At 51.6% G+C, this 16,937-nt stretch overlaps 2 protein-coding genes across 6 annotated transcripts; one reads left to right on the forward strand and one right to left on the reverse strand.

The window, feature by feature from the left end:
- Positions 1-18: 18 nt before the first annotated feature.
- LOC116958666 (uncharacterized) lies at positions 19-5,456 on the forward strand. 2 transcript variants are annotated; one of them, XM_032981397.2, is made up of 2 exons: positions 19-96; positions 3,035-5,456. In XM_032981397.2, exon 2 carries the CDS (start codon positions 3,107-3,109, stop codon positions 4,529-4,531), a length of 1,425 nt encoding a protein of 474 aa, XP_032837288.2. In that variant the 5' UTR covers positions 19-96; positions 3,035-3,106; the 3' UTR covers positions 4,532-5,456. The 2 variants fall into 2 exon arrangements, with proteins under 2 accessions (XP_032837288.2, XP_075913426.1); XM_076057311.1 differs by lacking the exon at positions 19-96 and adding an exon at positions 103-1,217.
- A 542-nt stretch (positions 5,457-5,998) lies between these two features.
- On the reverse strand, positions 5,999-13,615 carry LOC142907680 (uncharacterized). Of its 4 annotated transcripts, none has more exons than XM_076057335.1 (2): positions 13,365-13,615; positions 5,999-10,951 (listed from the first exon to the last, which is right to left on the reverse strand). In XM_076057335.1, the coding sequence occupies exons 1-2, from the start codon at positions 13,598-13,600 to the stop codon at positions 9,988-9,990; spliced, it is 1,200 nt and encodes a 399-aa protein (XP_075913450.1). In that variant the 5' UTR covers positions 13,601-13,615; the 3' UTR covers positions 5,999-9,987. The 4 variants fall into 4 exon arrangements, with proteins under 4 accessions (XP_075913450.1, XP_075913449.1, XP_075913451.1 ...); XM_076057334.1 differs by having other exon boundaries at positions 13,335-13,615; XM_076057336.1 differs by having other exon boundaries at positions 5,999-11,057; positions 13,365-13,471.
- Positions 13,616-16,937: the final 3,322 nt, after the last annotated feature.

The following is a 16,937-nucleotide window of genomic DNA, read 5'->3' on the forward strand; positions in this document are numbered from 1 at the left end:
GGGGAGGGGGGGTACGTGACGTCACGTCGGCCGCCGTGGCGGCTGCTGGTGACGCTAGGGGTGTGACGTCACGGATAAACGCAGAGCGCGAGAGAGGTGAGTCTGTCTGTGTGTGTCTGTGTGTGTATATCTGTGTGTGTGTCTGTGTGTTTCTGTGTATCTGTCTGTGTCTGTGTGTGTGTTTCTGTGTGTTTCTGTCTGTGTATCTGTCTGTGTGTCTGTCTCTGTGTGTCTGTCTGTGTGTGTCTGCCTGTGTGTGTCTGTCTTTGTGTGTCTGTGTGTCTGTGTGTGTCTGTGTGTGTCTGTCTGTGTGTCTGTGTGTGTGTCTGTGTGTGTCTGTGTGTGTCCGTGTGTGTCTGTCTTTCTGTGTGTCTGTCTCTGTGTGTCTGTCTGTGTGTCTGTCTCTGTGTGTCTGTCTGTGTCTGCCTGTGTGTTTCTGTGTGTGTGTCTGTCTGTGTGTGTCTGTCTGTGTGTGTCTGTCTGTGTGTATCTGTCTGTGTGTCTGTCTGTGTCTGTGTGTGTCTGGCTGTGTGTGTCTGTCTCTGTGTGTCTGTCTGTGTGTGTCTGTGTGTGTGTCTGTGTGTGTGTCTGTCTGTCTGTGTGTCTGTCTGTGTGTTTCTGTGTGTCTGTCTGTGTTTCTGTGTGTGTCTGTCTCTGTGTGTCTGTCTGTGTGTGTGTCTGTGTGTGTGTCTGTCTGTGTGTCTGTGTGTTTGTCTGTGTGTGTCTGTCTGTGTGTCTGTGTGTGTCTGTGTGTCCGCTGAGGGAGGGTGGCGTTTGTGCACAGACTGCCCTATATGACATCATCACAATAGTCTGGACCACTGGACGGGTTCCGCAGGATTGGAAGGATGCCCTGGTGGTCCCCCTCTTTAAGAAGGGGGACCGCACAGACTGTAACAACTACAGGGGCATCTCACTCCTCAGTGTGCCGGGAAAGGTCCTGGCAAGTATTATTCAACATTGCCTTGCCAGGCACGCTGAGGAGAGGCTTGCGGAGCCCCAATGCGGTTTCAGGAAAGGGCGGTCCTGCACAGATGCCATATTTTCTGTCCGTCTGCTACAGCAGAGGTGTAGGGAATTCCAACAAGACCTACATCTCTGCTTTATTGACCTGGTCAAGGCCTATGATACCATCAGTAGACCTTGGCTCTGGGTTGTTCTTCGTGCTTTTGGAGTCCCTGACCCTCTGCTCACGATCATTAAGGACCTTCATGATGGTAAGCGGGCCCCGGTAAAACTACGTGGCCGGGAGTCAGAGCCACTCCCTGTACACCTTGGGGTGCGACAGGGATGTCGTCTGGCTCCCACATTATTTAACATCTATTTTGACCACGTTGTTCGTGAAGCCTTCAATAGCTGTACCAGGGGAATCTCCATATGGTACAGATATAATGGGAGGCTGATCGATGCCCGGTTGCGGTCAAGGGATGGCTCCCTATTGCTCAACCACGTTATGTATGCTGATGATTTGGTAATAGCTGCTCAGTCAAAGGAGAAGTTGGAGACGCTGCTGCTGAGACTGGAGCGTGCCACTAAGAGGTGGGGCCTTACCATCAGCCCCACCAAAACTAAGCACCTGCCTGGGTATTTTGTACCATCGGACACTCCACCCCCACATCTCCCAATCGGTGATGGGGCAGTTGTGGAGAGAGTGGAGAGTTTCCCATACCTGGGCAGTGTGCTTATGACTGGCTCCGGTTTAACAGCAGAGGTCTCACTCCGAATCAGTCGAGCGGCAATATCTTTTCATCGGTTGCGTAACGCTGTGTGGAAGCTACCTGGTCTGTCGCTCCGCACGAAGCTTTAGGTCTTCTCGGCCACGGTCATTCCCTCCCTTCTCTACACTTGCGAAACGTGGACCCCCCTAATGGAACATCTTCGCCGGTTAGAAACATTTAGGCTGGCCTGCCTACGATCCATCCTGGGTTTAACCAGACTGGATTGTGTGAGGAGCTCACAAATCCTTGAAAGATCTGGGCAAGGTCCCATCGGTGAGCTCCTCCGGCGGGCAAGGCTGCGATGGCTGGGTCATGTAGCCCGCATGCCCAGCCACCGCATGCCGAAACAGCTTTTGTTCGGCCGGATTGAGGGGGCTAAGCGGGCGCGGCACGGGCTAGAGAAGAGATGGAGTGATGTGGTACAGGAGGACGTGGAGCTGAGTGGACTTGCCGATGACTGGTACCAGTGGTGTCAAGATCAGCCTCTGTGGAGGAGGCTCGTGAAGGATGCTACTGGGCAGTTGGAGGCAGTCGCCCTCCAACAACAACGGAGGGCGGAGGAGCGACGCTCACAACGAGCGGAGCGCCGGGTGGCTAAAGCACAGCAGGTTGGCACAGTAGGGGGCACAGGTGATGCATCATTCAGTCATCTTAGTCAGTCGACCCGTGGCACTTGGGTCTGCCCCGTGACCTCCTGCCAGCGGGCGTTCAACACCTCACGAGGCCTCAAGGTGCACATGGCCTGGCACAAGCGTCGTGGTGACGTCACTGCCACTTAGTGGCGAATGGCGGTTGTTGTCTGTCTGTGTGTGTCTGTCTGTGTGTGTCTGTCTGTGTGCCCTTGTTGTGACTGTCTATCCATGTGTGGTGACGTCACCGCCACTTAGTGGCAAATGGCGGTTGTTGTTGACTGCATCAGCCAGTCATCTCAGTCAGTCGACCCATGGCATCTGGGTCTGTCCCGTGGCCTCCTGCCAGCGGGCGTTCGACACTTCACGTGGCCTTAACGTACACATAGCCTGGCACAAGCGTCGTGGTGATGTCACCATCAGTTAGTGGCGAATGGCGGTTGTTGTGCGATAGATATAATTACTCAACCCGAGCTATGGATACTTGGATACTTGCGTTGTCTTTGTCCTGTTCGCCTGTAAAAATATCCGATTCTTGGTCGAGCACCTTGCTCAAGGCGCTACATATACATTAAAATAAGGCGAGAATGCCATCCGGCAATAGGTACCGCCGGTCAGCACCGTTGTCTACGTACGGTGCGAAAGAAGTTCAATGTAAGCAACGGACAATATCTTCACCTTTTCTAGGTTCACAGCTCGGTGGAGGGGGATGAATTTCCTTCTCGTGCCTCACTGCATCCCAGCGCCCGAGACATTAAAATGAACGAGGGAGGAGAGATGAAGATCTACTGCCCGATCTGCAACTGGGTGGTGATCAGCCTGCCCGCCCTGGAGGACCATATGAAGCGGCACAGGGGCCGGACCGAGTCCGTGCTGTACCAGTGCCCCCACTGCCCGTACAGCACGGACAAAGCGGCCACGCTGATCGGCCACCAGAGGACCCACGCCGACGAGAAGCCCTACAAGTGTAGGGTGTGCGGGGAAGTTTTCGCCAACTCGGGAGACTTCTGCTCCCACCAGAGGATTCACGCCAAACGAAAGCGGCACAAGTGCTCCTTCTGCGGAAAGGCGTTCGCGCAGTCGGAGGACCTCCGTGAACACGAGAGGATCCACACGGGCGAAAAGCCGTACCACTGCACCGTCTGCGGAATGGACTTCACTCAGTCGCACCACCTTCTCAGCCACCAGAGGATCCACACGGGCGAGAAACCCTACAGGTGCACCGTGTGCGGCAAGGCGTTCGCGCGCTCGGACACGCTCGTCACCCACAAGAGGGTCCACACGGGCAAGAAGCCCTACAGGTGCGCCACGTGCGGGAAGGAATTCACACAGTCGGGAGGGCTCGTCATACATGAGAGGATTCACACGGGCGAGAAACCCTACAAGTGCACTGTGTGCAAAAAGGCCTTCGCCCAATCGGGAGCCCTGTGCATACACACGAGGATCCACACGGGGGAGAAGCCTTACGCGTGCCCCACATGCGGGAAGGCGTTCTCCGAGTCGGGAACCCTCGGCATCCACAAGAGGATCCACACGGGGGAGAAGCCCTACGGGTGCCTCACGTGCGGGAAGTCGTTCACGCACTCGGGAGCCCTCCGCATCCACCAGAAGATCCACGCGGGTGGGAAGCCCTGCAAGTGCACAAAGTGCGGGGACACGTTGACATTTTCGGCTCGCCTCCGCGCTACCAGGGGAACGTGCCGGAGCAGGAGGCGCCACGAGTGCGCTGCGTGCAGGGGGGCGTCCGCCGAGTCAAAAGACCCCGGGGATGAAACCGCGCCTCCCTCCGGGGAGGTGGAGGTGACCGTTGAGGTTGAGAGTCCCGCGTTGGAGCCCTCTGCATTGGAGCGGGGGCGCGAAGAAAACCCCAATTTTGAGACGTGGCCGGGGGTTAAGGTGGAATGTGGACACGAGGGTCCTTCGACCTCCCTGTCAATTGTAAAGCGGGAATGTGACGAAGGCGCCTGCTTTGAGGCACGGTCGAGGGTGAAGGTGGAACGCGAAGGTAGCGATGATCCTCCCATCTCGCCGTCGATCGTGAAGCAGGAGCGTGAAGAACGACCCGGCTCCGAGACGTGGCCAGGGGTGAAAGTAGAACGCGGAGGTGACAGTGCTTATTTTCCCCGCTCGATCGTGAAGCGAGAACGGGAAGGAAGCCCCGGCTGCGAGACACGGCTGGTGTGAAGGTGGCACACGGGAGGCCGAGTCTCTGCTTTGGGAACGGATGTTGAGGTCTCTGTGGGAAGGTGTAGGAGGGGACTACAAGGAAGCATGTCGAGTGAGAGCGAGTCCTCGACTGGGACCTTTGTTAATTTGGTGGCGCGGGTAGAGGATGTGTACTACACAGAGGGGGCAGGTCTCGTGGAGCGGAAATTTAAACACTTGAGAAGCCGACCGAGAGAGAAAAATGTTGTGAAAATGCCGCGCGATACATCGGCCATTCAAAAGCACGAGCGTGTCTGCACGAGTGAACAGAATGGATGGAGAAACTATCACGAAGTGTTGGAAGATATTAGAAATAAGTCCTGTGCCTACCTGTGGGACCGCTGGAGTCATAAGTAATGACACAAATAAAAGGTGACACCTCATGGAACTCTGTAAAGAATTGCGACGTGATGCGTGGCAGCTGTTAAGTAGACTTGGCTCTTGGCGGTTATTGTACCTCTCAAATAGTGTGGTTTCTACTGAAGCTACACCAATGAGTTGTTATTGATAAGGCTACTCGATACGGATTTGCCTTCTTAAGAAGTATAACGACCGACACTATTGTTGGAGACTTCGCGACGGCTAGCCAGTGAGTCCTATTCTGGGACAGAAGCCCCTGGGCTATGAGTGATTGGGCAAGGAACGCAGACACTCGGGTGCCTGGCCAGTTAATCATCAACCTGGGGGGCAGAGATTAGGGAGGAGACTCGGAGATGATTGGTCAGTGAGTCATCGTTTGGAACAAAAGCTCGTGGGCAATGACTGGCAAGGAACGAGCGCCAGGGGATAAAAGAGAGGAAGAGGAGGGGGGCCTGGTAGTTCTTCGTACGGAGCGTGGTGTGTTACCTGCCGTATGACCGGAGATGTTACCTGTGGGTCATCAAATAAAGAGGCCATTGCTGAACACGGTGGTGAGCTGAGTCCTTCTTCTCACGATGATCAACATTATGAAATATCTCCAGATTTGTTTTGGGGGTTCTGGGGGCATATTTTAAAACGTTAATTTAAAAAAATTATAGTTACAAGCAAAGGCTTTGTCTAGAACAGGGGAGGGGAACGTCCGACCTGCAGGCCGTATGAGGCCCGCAAAATCATTTGATCTGTTCCAGCCATCACATTAGGGGTGAGTTAATTAAATGTTTGACCAAATATAACAGGCTAATTTTTAAGTTGATAATTTTGTATGGCCCGCAAATGATGTTATAAATATCCAAATGGCCCTTGGCAGAAAAAAGGTTCCCCCACCCCTCTAGAATATTAGAATTTAAATCAGTTGATTAGTCAGTCACAGTAACCTATATCTGTTAAGACGAATAACTTGGTCATGGGCTTTGCTGGTTTTCTAGGAGTTTTGACATCGCACGTTTACGAAAAGTAATTGTGCTTTCAAATACGAGTGGGCAGCCAGTTGAGATCCAGTGAGAATAAATGATGTCAAGGCATCGCTGTTTTTTTAGTTTTTGGCTAACTTTATTGGTAATTAACAATGACAACAGTTTCATAGGCAGGGAAACACATTCTGGCACGTTCTAGAGTGGTTAACAATAAAATGACTATGGAACGACACGCACGCGCGTTTGTGGGTTGGGTTTCACCACGTCACCCCCATCCCACCCCTTCACGAGCCCCATCAAACACTGGACATACCCCCTCGCTAATGATACGTGCCCATCAGTTTTATAATTTTGAAATTTGGCAATGTCACATACCAGGCTATTATATACAACATCCCCCCCCCCACCTCATTCTACCCGCTTCCTCTATCCTGTCAGTTAAGATCACATACCAGGCTATTATATACAACATTCCCCCACCTTGCTCCCCCCGCCCTTACCAGCCCGTCCCCCTCCCGCTCCCTCAATCCTCTCACTTAAGTTCTTCCTCCCGTCTTCCCCTCCACACATAAAAGTACAACAGATAGCACCGCTCGCGGTACCCACTTGGGTGGGGTGGCCAGCCCAATCCCCTCCCTCTCTTCGTCTTCGCAAATGTCAGCCACTCTACAGCGGCTCCATAATAGTAGTACCTATTTTGTGATGTCACGTTACCGCTCTACCGTAGGACCCCTCTTTAACGACGGTAATTGGTTCCACAAAACCGGCCGTTAAGTGATTTGGACGTTAAGCGAGTGTAGGAAATACATGTTAAAGTCTTAACTCATTCCGACAGCATGGAAAGTTGCCCCTTTTCACCCCAAAAATGTACATGGTATTTAAATAATGGAGAATCATACGTAAAGATACTAACAATATAAACACATAATATTAAAAGAAACACGATTAAGCAATGCATTAATATTTACTGTACCTACAACAGCCTGACTTTAACAGGAGAATGGGTGGTAAGCGAACACAATTGGGTTTCTATGGAGCCCCGTTGTAAAGCGTTGTCATTAACAGGGGTGGTCGTTAAGAGGGTGTTCCACTGTATATCAGTGGATTCTCATTGAAATGTTAGCATGCATATACAAAACTCGATGTAGAAAATGTAATATTAATCAGGATTATTTTACAGAAATGTCTCTCTTTAACCGCAAGCTACCGACTCACCGGTTTATCACTTCCGCCGATTACAGGATTCCCTCGTCGTTCGACAACTTGCTATCCACGACTTTGGCGACCCGTGAATGGCATCTGTAACGCTACACGACTGCTGCATCGAGAAAGTGATGAGATAAATTTAGATTTAAAGCTTTCGTGACTGCAGGGATTCATCTTCTTGGTTCTTTCGGTAAAGCCACGTAGAAGGGAAATAATAAAATAAAACATAATAAAATAAAATTGTCACGACGTTTCGGCCACAACACAAGTAGCCTTCCTCAGGTGAAGAAACAGAACTGTCGGAAAGACAACATTGGAGCGCTGTCTTTCCGACAGTTCTGTTCCTTCACCTGAGGAAGGCTACTTGTGTTGTGGCCGAAACGTCGCGAGAATTTTATCTTATTACGTTTAATTTTTATTATTTTATTATTTCCCTTCTACGTGACTTTACCGAAAGAACCAAGAAAGATGATGAGATAAAGTTATGAAAGTGATTAAGTGATTAGATAGAGAAGTGATGAGAGATAAAGCTTACCTACCTATTTAAGGTAATCCATTACAATGAAGTTTTGCGTAGAGCCAATATCATTATCCGCTAAATTTTCCATTCACGAGCATCGCCGGGGCGCATCCCCTCGCGAATAACGAGAGAAACACCGTGCAACGTGCAAGTCTCTGTCCGTCACGCTCTGTATCTCCCACACGGTAGGTCAGAGGAAAACGTGCGTACAACCAAAAATGCTTCTCTTGCCGACGACATGCATGGAAAATTTCCGCCTCTCCCAATCAACAACGTTTTGTCCCCAAGATTCTGAAAAAAGTAACGCCCGATACAAGCGTAAATCTTGCTCTTTAAGCACAAGATTACTTGATGTATATTGAAATTGCACGATAATTTCGATTCACAATCATAGCTCTTTCACGGTCTCATCCTGGTTCCATGCAGTGACCTGTTTTGTACGTATGAATATACGTTGAACGTATTTCGCAACTACCGGACCTTAGCCAACCGCGCTAATTGGAGATGCGTGGGAAGGATGACAAACTAACACCACACAAAAAGCAGTCCTAGAGAAATGCGTTTTTGTCACAACCTAGATGATGGTTTAAAAGTGCGAAGCTCCCAGTGGCTTCCTAATATCGGAAGAAGCATTCGAGATGGCCGCAGGAGCAGCGCATCCGAAAGCGCCGCGCGACGACGAAGCAGCGACAGCCGTCTCTGCCCTCGCAGAATTCCTTACATTGAACTTCATCAACATGCCGTCTCGTCTCCGAGAAGCATAACGTTTGAACCCCCCCCCCCCACGCGATCGGGTCCTTCCACCCCCCTCTTCGTGCGCGTTGACCGCATTCTCCACACCCACGGCGCTGTAATACGACATGAAAAGCCGACATGAAAAGCGGACACTGGGAAGTGGGCACGTCTTTTCCCACACGTGGTGTCATGGCGGCAAAGGGGGCCGTGCTCCTTTAGGTACATGGGGATTGCTAATTGGACACACTTTTGAGTCTATAAACGGACATCAGAGAAAGTGAAAAAGCAAGTACTTTAACACCTGTTTAAAATCAAGTAAGTATTTACACTAAATAAATACCCTATTTCTGTTCAACAGCAAGAGCGGGGCGTGGATCGAGATGGTCTTGTCGTGGTCGAGTGGCACGCCCCCTCATTTCCCCTCCTTTGATTGGCTAAGGCGCCGTTCTTCCCGGCGCTGTAATACGACAAAAAGCCGACATGAAATAAAAGCGGACACTTAGAAGTGGGCGTGTCGTTGCCCACACGTGGTGTCATGGTGGCAAAGCGGGCATGCTTTCGGTGGTTGGGGATCGCTAATTGGACCCACTTTCTGTTTAATGGCAAGAGCGGGGCGCGGATCGAGACAGTCAGGTCGTGGTCGAGAGGCACGCCCCCTTATTCCCCTTTCTTTGATTGGCTAAGACGCCTTCCACATCAACGAAGGTCCCCCCCCCGCCCCCCCCCCCCCCAATGCTGCTACAGGGCACATCATCTGACATTGATGACGACCTCACGGGCCTCCCATGAACGTGTCATGGGCGGAATGAGAGCCATTGATGCGGTGTTGAGGGTTTGTTGTTTGTACTTTTTTTTTAAAGAAAAGCATAGCCGTTATTTATTTCTACTTAATTGCCCGTTCTTAAGTCTTTTCCGAAATATAAGCAATGGTAGCAATAGGTCAGGAAATATCTAAGACTAAACTGTTTACATTTTATCAGGTAAGGCCAACCACTGAGATATGTAGCTGTTTTTGTCACAGCGACCTGGCCATTACAAATGATAGCAGCTCAACGAAGTGGCTGATATCAGCACGTGAAAATGTATAGCAGCAGCCAAATACTGTACACGCGTAGTGATGTTGATTCTAAATGTGGAGGGGAAAAAAACCTGAGAAAAATCCACGCATGGTGATGGGGGCGGGGGGGTGGTAGGCGGCTGATGATACATCTCAGAGTGGCGGGATGTACAGGAGGCCGTGGGTTCGATCCCAAACCCTGCCGCCTGTTGTATATTTGGAGTCTGCGTCTCTCTCTCCCCGTGGTGGCCGTGGATTTTTCTCCAGGTCCGCCAGACTTTTTGCCTTTTCACATTGAGAATCGACGTCTTCGGCCCCCACTGTACATTTCCACGCGACGACGATGACATCGTCCACTTCGTTGAGCTGCTGTCATTCGCAATAGCCAGGGTCCCTTCCGAAGAGGAGCTACGTAGGTCTCACGCCCGGTAACAATGAACAGAGTTTTGTAGTTGAATGGCTGTACCTTCGAAGCGGCCCTCGTCTCAGCTGAGGGCTCTCTTTGAGGTTCCCACTTCACGATGGATTGGGGCTATGGGAAGGCCTTGCGCCTTCCGATTCTGCCTTGACTACTGGCCGTGTCTCACAGCCGAGGGCTCTCTTCGGTTTCCTGCTTCACGACGGACGGAGCGACGGAAGGCGCCGGAACTGGCGCCGGGACTGGTGCAGGAACGTCTGCTTTGACGACTTCCTCATCCTCCTCTTCCTCCTCCTCCTCTTCCTCCTCCTCCTCCTCATCCTCTTCCTCCTCAGCTTCCCCCTTCACGGTGGGCCGGCCGTCGCGCTCCGCATTCGGCCCCGAGTCGGGGCCTCCTCCATCCGCCACGGACGCGGTTGCCTCCGCCTTCGCCGCCTTCACCTTCGCGCCTCCGCCCCCCTCGAGGCCCCCCCTCCGCGGCCTGCCGTCGCCCGCGTGGATCCGGGCGTGCACGACGAGCGTGCCGGACTGCGTGAACGCCTTGCCGCAAACGCCGCACCGGTAGGGCCTCTCGCCCGTGTGCACCCGCTGGTGGGTGACGAGGTTGTCGGAGCGGGCGAACGACTTGCCGCACGCCGAGCACCGGTACGGCCTCTCCTTCGTGTGCACCCGGTTGTGGCTGCGGAGGTGGTTGGTGCGCGTGAACTCCGCGCCGCACACGCTGCACTGGTAGGGCTTCTCGCTGACGTGCACCCGCTGGTGCGTGCCGAGCGCCTCCGCGTAGGAGAAGGCGTCGCCGCACACGGCGCACACGTGGCGCTTCTCGTCCGCGTGCGCCCTCTGGTGGACGCGGAAGTCCTCCAACACGGAGAACGCCTCGCCGCACACCTTGCACTCGTAGGGTTTCTCGCCCGTGTGCGTCCTCTGGTGGTTGATGAGGGCGACCGCCTTGTCCGTGCTGTACGTGCAGTGGGGGCACCGGAACAGCGCGGGCTCCGTCCAGCCCTTGTGGCGCTTCATGTGGTCCTCCAGCGCGGGCAGGCTGACCACCACCCAGTTGCAGACCGGGCAGAAGATCTTCGTGTCTTCCTCCTCTTCGTCTTCGTTCATTTTGGCTGCCCCTTGGCGCCTGGGGACATGGAGCCGGGGGGGAGGGGGGTGGAGCACGAGACGAAAGTGAATCCTCCTCCCTCCCCTTCAATCCGTCGTGTAAAGTACCGCAGTTCAGCACGAACCTAGAAAACACAGACACGAGAAGGGCATCCATTCATCCTCGCAGCGGCGGCGGCGGCTTTTGGCTCACCAATAGCTTCCGGTCGCCAATTCCCCAAAGCAGCCTTAATGACGAATGCGTTAATAAGGCCGCGCTCATTACACGCACAGAGTGCTCGCCGGAAATTGTATCACAACACCTCACTGCTGATCTCGTCAGGGAGCGTGAACCATCATCACGCGAGCTCCGGCCACCGTCACAGCAGCAGCGTCGGCGGCGGCGGCGACTTTTGGCCGGCCGACGAACAATGACGGCGGTCGCCGCATCATCGCGCGGCGCTTTCACACTGCGCTGCTGCTTCTGCGGCCGTCTGGAACGCTCTACCTTCCGATATTAGGAAGCCACTGGGAGCTACGTTGCACTTTTACATCATCAACCACAGTCGTACCTCGGGTATACGACCGCTTTGGAATACGTTGAATTTGGGGTACGCGTCGTGTTTTGCCGAGAAAAAAAATGTCTTGGGATACGACGTCTTGCTTGGGATACGCCGCGCTTGCTAGAACTTGTATGGGTCGGGATGAGTCACCGCGTGCCCGCCTAGACCCCCGTTCACAACTCAAACAAAGCGCCGTTCCTCAGTCTACCTGTAGATCTCGTTCAGTGAACAACCCCCTTGCTGATTTAAAGCTTTCGTGACTGCAGGGATTCATATTCTTGGTTCTTTCGGTAAAGTCACTACCACGTAGAAGGGAAACAAGAAAATGTTCTTGCTGTGGTTTTCACGCCTGATGATGATTGCTTGTGTTGCAGTCGAAACGTCGTGATAATTTTATTGTTTTATATCTTTATTATTTTATTGTTTCCCTTCTACGTGGTGACTTTACCGAAAGAACCAAGAATATGAAACCCTCTTGCTGTAACTCTCTGTGAATTTCCACGTCATTTTAATTTACGTATGCATTTGAGTAATACGTAGTGTCTACATTATGTTATACAATTCCATTAATGTATAATATGCCATGTAAAATATAATTTCTTATACTCTGGAACTGATGATTTACTTTCCCTTTACTTCTTATGGGAAAAATTCGTTTTGTATTCGTCATTTCCGGTATAAGTCCTTCCCCTTCTGGAACGAATTAACGACGTATACCGAGGTACCACTGTATATTGACAAACTCGCTCGTAGCACACTAACCGCTACACTACCGCTCCCCACACACACAGACACCACAGAGACATGCGCAGACAGACAGGCACAGAGACACACACACAGAGGCACACACACAGACACACAGACCACACGCGCACAGACACAGAGACACGCACAGACACACAGAGACATGCACACACAGACCACACACACACAGACACACACACACAGCACACACACACAGACCACACACACAGCACACACACACCACACACACACAGCACACACACACAGACCACACACACACAGCACACACACAGCACACACACACAGCACACACACACAGACCACACACACACAGCACACACACACAGACCACACATACACAGCACACACACACAGCACACAGACCACACACACAGCACACACACACAGACCACACACACACAGACCACACACACACAGCACACACACAGACCACACACACACACAGCACACACAGACCACACACACACAGCACACACACACCACACAGCACACACACACAGACCACAGACCACACACAGGAGGTGGTGGTGGAGGAGGTAGTGGAGGAGGTGGTGGTGGTCGTGGAGGTGGTGGTAGTAGTGGAGGTGGTGGTGGAGGAGGTAGTGGAGGAGGTGGTGGTTAGTGGTGGTAGTGGAGGAGGTGGTGGTGGTCGTGGAGGAGGTGGTGGTGGTGGTAGTGGAGGAGGTGGTGGTTGTCGTGGAGGAGGTGGTGGTGGAGGAGGTAGTGGAGGAGGTGGTGGTTAGTGGTGGTAGTGGAGGAGGTGGTAGTGGAGGAGGTGGTGGAGGTGGTAGTGGAGGAGGTGGTGGTAGTGGAGAGGTGGTGGTAGTGGTGGTGGAGGAGGTGGTAGTGGAGGTAGTGGTGGTGGAGGAGGTGGTAGTGGTGGAGGTGGTAGTGGAGGAGGTGGTGGAGGAGGTGGTGGTGGTAGTGGAGGAGGTGGTAGTGGTAGTGGAGGAGGTGGTGGTGGTAGTGGAGGAGGTGGTGGAGGAGGTGGTGGTGGTGGTTGTGGAGGAGGTGGTGGTAGTGGTAGTGGAGGAGGTGGTGGTGGAGGAGGTGGCTCGTGGCGGTGACGGTGGCCGTGAGCCGCAGGCCCCGTACGGGCACGCAGGCGGGCGGGGGGAGTCGAACCGGGTCCCGGGGAGCTCTCGAGGCGACTTCGGTCGGTGCCGCAACAGCTGCGCCACCGCTCTCCCGCCTCGCGCCACAGCGAAACGGCGCACGCCGGTGACGTCACTGCTCGCTACGACGAGCGTTCTGACGTCACGGCTCGCTACGGCGAGCGTTCTGACGTCACGGCTCGTGTACGCCGACGGCAATGTGACGTCACGCATGCCGACCGACGGCAAGGAGGCGTTTGACGTCATGTCTCGCGTACGCAGACAGCGTTATGACGCCGCGCCTCGCGTCCGCGAGCGAGTGACGTTGCGACGAGTCGCACCGATGCCCTTTAACTGACAAAATGGTTACGTGACGTCACGTCCACAACAACCGCTACGTCATCATGACAATAATCCATTTTAAATCCATTGTTGGAAAAGTGTTACAACCCGCCATAGGAACGTGGAATGTCCACCGATGGCTGTAATACATTTTTTAAATTAAACTATTATTTTGTATTGTTACCAGGTGTAAGGCCCCCACTGAGCTGTCGTATAGGAGCTCTTGTTCAGAAGTAAGACCGTAGCCATGGAGTTAACATTGGGGGAAACCAAATTCACTAACACGTGGGATGGACTTTATATTTATTTTTTACAATAATGTCTAATAGTGGTATTGTATTACAAAATTGCTCTGTTTAAAAAAAAATATTTTTTTTACCTTCACTTGTTTCATTGTATATGTAATGGCAGAGATTAGGGATTAATAAAGTACAACCATGACCACAATCGGACAAACAGAAATCTACGCATTGATTTATATGAAGACAAGTCCCATATAGTGTGGGCAAGGTTTAGCATATTGTTGTTTTTATTTACATAGCATAGCAATTCGTTTTAATAGCAATATATTTGGGGGGACATTTTGAGCATATTTTAATATTGGGTGGGTGGGGGGGGGTGTCCCCCCAATATTTATTATTATTACGGCCTTGTTCAGAAGCGACCCTGGGCCATTACAAATATTAGCAGCGCAAACCGAGTGGCTGATATCATCATCATCACCATCATCACCATCATCATCACCACCATCATCACCATCATCATCACCATCACCACCATCATCACCACCATCATCACCATCACCACCATCATCACCATCATCACCACCATCATCACCATCATCATCACCACCATCATCACCATCATCACCACCATCATCATCACTATCATCACCACCACCATCATCACCACCATCACCACCATCACCACCATCATCATCACCACCATCATCATCATCATCACCACCATCATCACCATCATCACCATCACCACCATCATCATCACCACCATCATCACCATCACCACCATCATCACCACCATCATCACCACCATCATCACCATCATCACCACCACCATCATCATCACCACCACCATCATCACCATCATCATCACCATCGCCACCATCATCACCATCATCATCATCACCACCATCATCACCAGCATCACCATCATCATCACCACCATCATCACCATCATCACCACCATCATCACCACCATCATCACCATCATCACCACCACCATCATCATCACCACCATCATCACCATCACCACCATCACCACCATCATCATCACCACCATCATCATCACCACCATCATCATCATCATCACCATCATCATCACCACCATCATCATCACCATCATCATCACCATCATCTTCATCATCACCACCATCATCACCACCACCACCATCATCACCATCATCACCACCATCATCGCCATCATCACCACCATCATCACCATCATCATCACCACCACCACCATCATCACCATCATCATCACCACCACCATCATCATCACCACCACCATCACCACCATCATCACCACCACCACCACCATCATCACCACCATCACCACCATCATCACCATCATCACCACCATCATCACCATCATCACCACCATCATCATCATCACCACCACCATCACCATCATCATCACCATCATCATCACCACCACCATCATCACCACCATCATCATCATCACCACCATCACCACCACCATCATCACCACCACCACCATCATCATCACCATCATCACCACCACCATCATCACCATCACCACCACCATCATCATCACCATCATCATCACCACCACCATCATCACCACCATCATCACCATCACCACCATCATCATCACCACCATCATCACCATCATCATCACCACCATCATCACCATCATCACCATCATAACCACCATCATCATCACCGTCATCATCACCATCATCATCAGCACCACCACCATCATCATCATCACCACCACCATCATCACCACCATCATCATCACCATCATCACCACCACCATCATCATCATCACCACTACCACCACCATCATCACCATCATCATCACCATCACGTGGACATTTATAGCAGCAGCCAAAGACTCTAAACGCGTGGTGATTTTGATTCTGAATGTGGAGGAGAAAATCCGGAGACAAATTGACGCAGTGACCACCACGGAGAGAGACGCAGACTCCAAATCTACAGCAGCAGCAGAAGATATCAGGGTCGGGTTCGAACCCAAGACCTCCTGCACACCAGGCGAGGTAGTCAACATCTCCTAGCCACCGTGATGATGATGATGAGAAAGGGACGCAGACTCCAAATGTACAGCAGGCGTCAGGGTCTGGGATAGAACCCACGACCTCCTGCACACCAGGCGAGGTGGTTAACATCTCCTAGCTACCGTGATGATAATGCGAGAGAGAGACGCAGACTCTAAATATGCAGTAGCAGCAGGCATCGTCAGGGTCCGGGTTCGAACCCACGACCTCCTGCGTACCGGGTGAGGTAGTCAACATGTTTCTCTCGAGGAGAGACACAAAAGGCAGTCGGGACTTTACTCTTTGGTTCTATTCGGTAAAGTCACGTTGATAAAAAATAAAACAAAAATTACGACGTTTCGGCCACAACACAAGTGGCCTTCTTCAGGTGAAGGAACAGAACTGTCGGGACGACAGCACTTCAATGAACGCTGCTAAGATTCGCAGCGTCTTTTTAAGCTCGGTGGGAGGAGCATTGATGTTAGCTGGTGTTAATGATGTTAGCTGGTGTTGATGATGTTAGCTGGTATTGATGATGTTAGCTGGTATTGGTGATCTTAGCTGGTATTGGCGATGTTAGCTGGTATTGGTGATGTTAGCTGGTATTAATGTTAGCTGGTATTGATGATGTTAGCAGGTATTGGTGATGTTAGCTGGTATTGGTGATGTTAGCTGGTATTTGTGATGTTAGCTGGTATTGATGTCAGCTGGTATTGATGATGTTAGCTGGTATTGGTGATGCTAGCTGGTATTGATGATGTTAGCTGGTATTGATGATGTTAGCTGGTATTGGTGATCTGAGCTGGTATTGGTGATGTTAGCTGGTATTGGTGATCTTAGCTGGTATTGGTGATGTTAGCTGGTATTGATGTTAGCTGGTATTGATGATGTTAGCTGGTATTGGTGATGTTAGCTGGTATTGCTGATGTTAGCTGGTATTGATGTTAGCTGGTATTGGTGATGTTAGCTGGTATTGACGATGTTAGCTGGTATTGGTGATGTTAG

Source organism: Petromyzon marinus, chromosome 80 (genome assembly GCF_048934315.1).
Source record: "Petromyzon marinus isolate PM22_M1 ecotype Great Lakes invasive population chromosome 80, UKy_Petmar_22M1.pri1.0, whole genome shotgun sequence".
NCBI classification, from domain to species: Eukaryota; Metazoa; Chordata; class Hyperoartia; order Petromyzontiformes; family Petromyzontidae; genus Petromyzon; species Petromyzon marinus.

What these genes read in the sequence shown, in the direction of transcription:
- LOC116958666 (XM_076057311.1), top strand. Translation starts at nt 849, where the DNA reads ATGCCCTGGTGGTCCCCCTCTTTAAGAAGGGGGACCGCACAGACTGTA. An exon ending in CATTAAGGACCTTCATGATG is followed by an intron (nt 1,218 to 3,034) that starts GTAAGCGGGCCC and finishes CACCTTTTCTAG; the next exon opens with GTTCACAGCTCGGTGGAGGG.
- LOC142907680 (XM_076057334.1), bottom strand. Translation starts at nt 13,600, where the DNA reads ATGACGTCAAACGCCTCCTTGCCGTCGGTCGGCATGCGTGACGTCACA. An exon ending in CCCCGCCCGCCTGCGTGCCC is followed by an intron (nt 10,952 to 13,334) that starts GTACGGGGCCTG and finishes CCATGTCCCCAG; the next exon opens with GCGCCAAGGGGCAGCCAAAA.